At 39.2% G+C, this 6,824-nt stretch overlaps 1 protein-coding gene across 2 annotated transcripts in view; it reads right to left on the bottom strand.

The window, feature by feature from the left end:
- Positions 1 to 626: 626 nt before the first annotated feature.
- ogfr (opioid growth factor receptor) overlaps positions 627 to 6,824 on the bottom strand; it is a 6,905-nt gene continuing 707 nt past the window's right edge. Inside the window, exons 2-8 of one of the 2 annotated variants that reach the window (XM_056274239.1) lie at positions 6,380 to 6,445; positions 6,207 to 6,288; positions 6,016 to 6,094; positions 5,471 to 5,537; positions 4,244 to 4,392; positions 3,029 to 3,837; positions 627 to 2,947 (exon numbers count right to left, since the gene is read on the bottom strand). In XM_056274239.1, the coding sequence (XP_056130214.1) occupies positions 2,736 to 2,947; positions 3,029 to 3,837; positions 4,244 to 4,392; positions 5,471 to 5,537; positions 6,016 to 6,094; positions 6,207 to 6,288; positions 6,380 to 6,445 (1,464 nt within the window). In that variant the 3' untranslated portion in view covers positions 627 to 2,735. Of the gene's footprint in view, positions 3,838 to 4,243; positions 4,393 to 5,470; positions 5,538 to 6,015; positions 6,095 to 6,206; positions 6,289 to 6,379; positions 6,446 to 6,824 lie in introns of both variants that reach the window. The other variant, XM_056274238.1, reaches the window with a different exon arrangement.

Below are 6,824 nucleotides of genomic sequence, written 5' to 3'. Positions count from 1 at the left end.
GCAACGCTTTTGCAATACAACCCAAACCCAATGGTGCAGCCTCACTTGGAATGAACAGATGTCCGGTGTAACGCCATGCATTCAATGCATTGAGTATCTGCAATCAAATTTATTATAAGATACAGCCGACTTAAATGTTTCAAAATTGAATAATTTGGGAGTGATATTAATTGGGTTCCATATTATAGTAAATATTATCAGATGAGATGTATATGTAAATCATCGGAGAATACCATCCATTACTACATTCAACATATTACTGGGCTGTAGTCTGAATAATAAAGGGTGATACAAAAGAAAGGATCTTTTTATTATCCAAAGGAATTGAATCAAGTGCAACTGGACTTGGTATCCGTGAAGATGTTTCACCTCTCATCCAAGAGGCTTCATCAGTTCGTGCCTTTCTGACTAGACCAAGCTAGTCTGACTGGCTGGTGATGAAACTCAGATATTTAACTCAGATAACGACTCCAAAGAGGTTAAATATCTGAGTTTCATCACCAGCCAGTCAGACTAGCTTGGTCTAGTCAGAAAGGCAAGAACTGATGAAGCCTCTTGGATGAGAGGCGAAACATCTTCACGGATATATACCAAGTCCAGTTGCACTTGATTCATTCCTTTGGATAACCATGACCTGGATGAATGAGAACATTCACAGACATGAGATCTTTTTATGAACACAGGGTACCTTATGCAAGCCAGCCTTACTTAACAGTATACTTGTATTTTAGCAGAAGGTAGGCCAAATAATGCATATTTCAGGTTTAAAAACATGATAGTGACTATATATTTTGTTCCTAAGGCGACTATTGTTTAGTTTAATTGAATACACTTAATTTTTGAGGTAAAGTCCAACTGACCGACCCCCCACCGCCACACCTATATATTACATAGCCATAAAAAGGTAGGTTACGTTTTCAATATTAAATATGAATGCACTAATCGAGTTAGACTCCAAATGAAACTTCAACATTTTATTTCGAATAGTTCAACAGGATGTGTGGGTTAAATTTCAGCTTAAGACAATGCAACAAGAAGCAGCGGGCTCAAAGTCCTGAACGACTGTATTGACAGTGAACACGTATATTTATTGTTCCCATGTTAACAGTGTTTGTTAGACTCAGTAATGACGTAACAGCCATACTGATCCTGAGACATGAACAATTAATGCTCCATCAACAGATACCTCAAATTTTAGATCGATTTCTCACCGACTCTTGGGAGTATTGCTCCAATCTTTGAGAGCGATTACCTCCGAGTCTCACTTTAATTAAAAACAAAAATCAAAAACGGGACGGATGCTTGCGGGTATGCACTGCTGGAGAAAAACAAAGACATAAAAATGAGTGCAAGCTGACACCTACCACAAAGTATTCCTGAGAATTGCATTTAAATAAACCAGGAATGGATTTGGGCTTTGGCTAAACAGACTGACCAATTTCATACAAATAACATAAAATAGCAGTACCTTATTTTGTGGTATCAGTAGCCAAGTATTCAGTGGGGAAATACATGGTAAAACTGTGTGAAGTACTTGAAAATATTCAGCACTTTTGGAATACTAACATACTGTAAATATAGGCATGTACGATAAATAACTTGAAACATTAGTGACGCAAATTTAAGTGCAAATAATGACAAAGAAATACAACAATTAAAATAAATCAAAACAAATCAATCTGGCTTGTAAATGTCCAAACACTTCTCTCACTTAAAATAGTAATAATGTACATTAGACTTGAAATTTCAGCCAAAGCATCTTACCGAAATACTGCCAAGAAGACACACATACAATCATCCATCCATTATCCAAACCGTTTATCCTGCCCTCAGGGACACGGGGATGCTGGAGCCTATCCCAGCAGTCACTGGGTGGCAGGCGGGGAGACACCCTGGACAGGCTGCCAGGCCATCACAGGGCCGACACACACACACACACACACACACGCGCGCACAAACACACACCTAGGGACAATTTAGTATGGCCGATTCACCTGACCTACATGTCTTTGCACTGTGGGAGGAAACTGGAGCACCCGGAGGAAACCCATGCAGACATAGGGAGAACATGCAAACTCCACACAGAGGATGACCCAGGACAACCCCCAAGGTTGGCCTACCCTGGGCTCGAATCCAGGACCTTCTTGCTGCGAGGCAACCGTGCTAACCACTGCGCCACTACATACAATCAACCAGTCTCAAATTTTTGGCAATGTTGTCAGGTTTTCAAATATCTTACCAAAGCACACAAATTGTGCAATACTCTTGAGGAGGGACAACAAAACAGTATTGATAACATTCAATCTTAATTTCGCTTGGTAGTTGGACCAGGAAAAACGCTAATTCAGAATAAAAACATTTCAGTGCAAAAAATGCATTCAGCTGTGGTAGTACTGAATTAAAACAAGAAGAAAACATTTAATTTACAACTGCGTGCTATTACTTCATTAATAGCCCAAAATGGCTGATAAAATCTTCACTATGTCAATATTGTAAAATTTGCCCAGTAGAAACAACATAAGTCACAACCAATTCCACATCCTGTGAATTTATGAATTCATATACTTCTGAAAAATGGGAAAAAAGAAACAATACCTAAACAATGACGAGGAGAGTAAAAAATAATAAGGCCTTGAAACTCCCTCAGTTCACACTCCGTCCTTCAAATACATTTTATTGATGTTCGATTTGTCCATTTGCCTCCCATGACCACCACTCAACTTGAAGCCCAGTGTTCATGAATTGCCCAGGTTTTGGTCCGAGTTTGGAAGGTTTGATTCCACATCCATTGCCTCCGAGTCCTTCCCATTCGCATGTTCATCAATACATTTGTCATTGCTGCTCAGTGCCTCAGTTATTGTTGGAGCGTTTGCCCCTGCAGTTTCTCCCTCTTCCTTTTTATCTGGCATGTGACCAAAATCAGTCCTTGGAATTTTTCCCTCCCTTCCTGAGAAAAACGAAGGTGAGTGTTTAGCAGAGCCTTCAGGCTTGGCTTTAAGGGGTGTCGACGCTGATGGGCTTGACTTACCAGACATGCTGTTGTTTGGGACACCTTTTTCCTCCACCTGGCCATTGGCAAAGTCTCTAGCAGGACTGTTGCTTGGAAGTACCTTGTTGTCCTCCCTCTTCTTCTTCGGTGGTTTTTCCAACTCAATCTCATCTGTTTGCATAATACTGGGGTCTCTCTGCTCCACCTCCTCACTGGTTTCAACTTTAGCCAGCATCGTCTCAGGGCTGGCCAACTGGTCCATTTCATCCTCGTCATCATCATCATCATTATTACAGCCGTTGCCATTTCCCAGACGTTCACTATCAGAATCAGCTTCTGCATTTCCGTTCCCAACAGTGCCAGGCTCTGGTTTAGCTTCAAATGAGCCTTTAGAAAGTTTGTCTTTGCATTCACTTACTGTTTCATCAGATGCCTTCAGAGCCTTCACATTATCCAGTCCACTCGTTTCCTCTTTTTGTGGCCCGCTTGCCTCACCATCTTTGCATTTAGACCGTGAAAATACTTCGTCCCTTCCATCTACACTCCCTGCAGCCTCTGATCTCTTCTCCGCTCTCTTGATCTGCTTCTGAATCTTTCTGGGGCACCAGACAAACTTGTCCTTCGGCTCAAAATGGATGTACGCAAAGCGTACCAGCTCTTGGCGTTTCCGCTTGTCAAGCACAGCAAACAGAAAGTAGTCCAGTACGCTGCGTTTGACACTGCTGAGGTTCTTTTTGACTAGAGTCTCCTCCAGAAAAAAGTGCACAAGTGGGGCCTGATAGTGCTCAAAGCCCAGCTCTCCAAGGCTTTTCAAGATGCGAGTGATGCGCAGGTTGTTGTGCATATTTCTGAGGGAGAAAAGAACAGAATACTCTTTTTCATTTGTATATACATATACAATAATATATATATATATATATATATATATATATATATATATATATATATATATATATATATATATATATATATATATATATATATATATATATATATATAGTGTTTTTTCCCAAAACCACCAATGGTGTTGTAAGTGCTCAACTAATGAGGAGCGGAATATCAACACGGATGCAGGAAAAAAGATTTAATGCATTGCAGCAACGCATTAAAACTTTTTTCCTGTATCTGTGTTGCTATATATCGAGAGAGAGAGACAGAGAGAGAGCGAGCGAGAGAGATAAACTTGTATATACATGTGAAATACAAGAGGGCGATGTCTTAGTAGTTACTAATGTGCGAATATCAAAAACTCACCGCTCAAGGTTTCCAAAACGTTCCTTCCAATTTTCAGCACGTTTCACTTCCCCAGTCTCAGTGTTGACCAACTGAATGCCATAAAAACCTAACATGAGTTCATAGGACTCTACCAGCCGTCTTTTTGCTTCATCACTTTTCTTGAAAGCCTGGGGAACAGACAGCAGAGATGACACATTATTTGGATTCAAATATCATTCCACAACATCTCAACACATTTTGTGGAAAAGGTGTAATTTCCAACAAGTTTTCTTAGTCCTTAGTCATCCAGTGTGATTTGTACTTGACTTCTGTGCCCTATTCATGGTTGATAAAACTAAGTGATCATTTGCTAGTTTTGTCTACTCTGACTTTTTTTTCCATTTGCTTGATTATCACAGCCGTGAGTTGCTGGCATAGCCACATGCCATGAACTAGAAATGTTTGGTGAGACACTTGGTGTGTAATGTAAAAAAAAACAAAAACAAAACAAAAAACAACAGCAGGGTGTGTTGAAAAGTAAACAAGTGTTTTCCATAAACAAGGACCAGCAATACTAGACAGCTTATGTTGGCAAACTGTGCATTAAATGCAAACAAAAAAGGGCATTTTTTTGAGTGTTCAAATGTTATTTTTAAATCACTGTAGATTCCATTAATAATGCTAATTTCTGCTGGCATTGTTAGGGCTTGTATTGTTGAATGAAGATGGATGGAAGAGGCTGGTGTATTCTCCCGTTAGGCAATTAATCGATTCCCTGTGATAATACAGATAACAATAAAATAGCCACAGCTCCGGTATGCAGCCATTAAAAAGAGACCACTGTATCCCTTCTACAAGGCATTTTCAATTTCAGTATATTTCAGTTCAATGATGTGAAATGGAGCAACTGAAAGCAATTCCTTGGAGTTTACCAGAGATCCTAAACTCTACATCTCAACATACCTAGGTTTACTAAGAAACACAAAACTTGCATGTTTTATGTTAATGAAAACATTAATTGATTAATTTATTGAGAGATAAATGTTGTGTCCAGATAAACTGATTCAACTTTTTGATTTTCTTACCTGGATTATTGAGCATGCATAAAGACATTAATTTATTAAATTTAATCAAACGTCAAAATCTTTGCCTATAAATTCTGCATTTGATATTGAGATCCTTGTTCATTATATACTTATCCTAAATGCACAACTAACTGTTAATTTGGAGGATTATTAATGTGGAGGCCAGCTGTTGTCCACTTACATCAATCTCCTTCTTGGTGAGTTCTGAAGCCATGTAATTAACCCCTGGTTCCCGCAGTGGAAACAGCCTTAGGATGGAAGATTCAGGGACAAAAAGACACACACACACACACACACACACACACACACACACACACACACACACACACACACACACACAACTGCTGATAAACAGGCACCCCAAGGCCCATAAATAGAAAGATATTGATTATTTTTTGGTTTGGAATATTAGTTGCTCAATTTTCTTAACGAATTTCTCAACCCACAGTTAAAAAGGTAAGAAAATGCTATTAGACTTGGTAATTTCTGACTGTGACAGGACTGGCTGTCTTCTCTGCCTAGAATTTGGAGTGCAGGTAAAGAAGACAGTTTCTTCCAAAGAATTATGGAAGAAACTGTGGCCAGTGGATGCAAAAGTTAGGTTGCTTTCACTAAGACCAAAACAGCACAATATTTAATTTAATCACATTAATAATTTCAATCAACTACAATACCCCAGATTGGACAAAGCAAAGTCCTGCATCATATGGTTTAAGCAATACGTACCATTGAATGTAGGAGTGAACTCTCTCAAGTCTCTTATAGTCAGTTTTCCATTCTTTATGAAAAGATTCAATGTAGACATCTGTGCAAAATAGGAGACGTACCGAACAAACAAAAGCAACAAAAAAAACAACTGTAATTGCACACATACTCTACCAACACATAAACAATTCTTTCTTAGAGAGTTAAATTACCATCAGGAGCGGAGGGAAATTGATTGAGATAGAATTTCAAATTATTCATTTTGTCTTCTGAGCATTCGTCATCAGCAAGATTCTGTCAAAGGACGAATAATATAATCAAGACACATCGCATTAAGATCACATTGATAATTACATAGTGTACTATATTTACAGTATTGACTTACAGGATAGCCTCGTCTGTAGTTCTGCATGTCCTTTGCAGCCCTCATATTTCTAGACGTAGTATGCCACTGCAAAGACGTTATATAAGAGTAGGGTCAGCTAAAGGTACCACACATGGTTAAAGTGCAGCAAGAAATAATTCAAGCAACAACTAGTCATGATTGCATTTCCATGCAGCTTTTTATGTTTTAGCCACATGATGCCACTGCGAATATGTTATACAATATCGCGGGTCAATCAGAGGTACCCTGCATATTAAAACGACGCAAGCAACCACTAGTCGTGATTGGATGTAGCGATGGACAAGAGCTAGAGTTCGTTCATCCTAATTCAGTATATACCAAGTGCGACTGTGCGATTTAACAAGTTCACAGTCGTTATTGTGGTTGGGGGGTCCGGGCGTTCATCCGAGAGTCAATATTAGCACGCTAGTTTCACTAGCCAGCA

The sequence above is a fragment of the Lampris incognitus genome, chromosome 2 (assembly GCF_029633865.1).
Source record: "Lampris incognitus isolate fLamInc1 chromosome 2, fLamInc1.hap2, whole genome shotgun sequence".
Lineage (NCBI taxonomy): Eukaryota > Metazoa > Chordata > Actinopteri > Lampriformes > Lampridae > Lampris > Lampris incognitus.
This window is presented reverse-complemented; position numbering and strand designations above follow the sequence as displayed.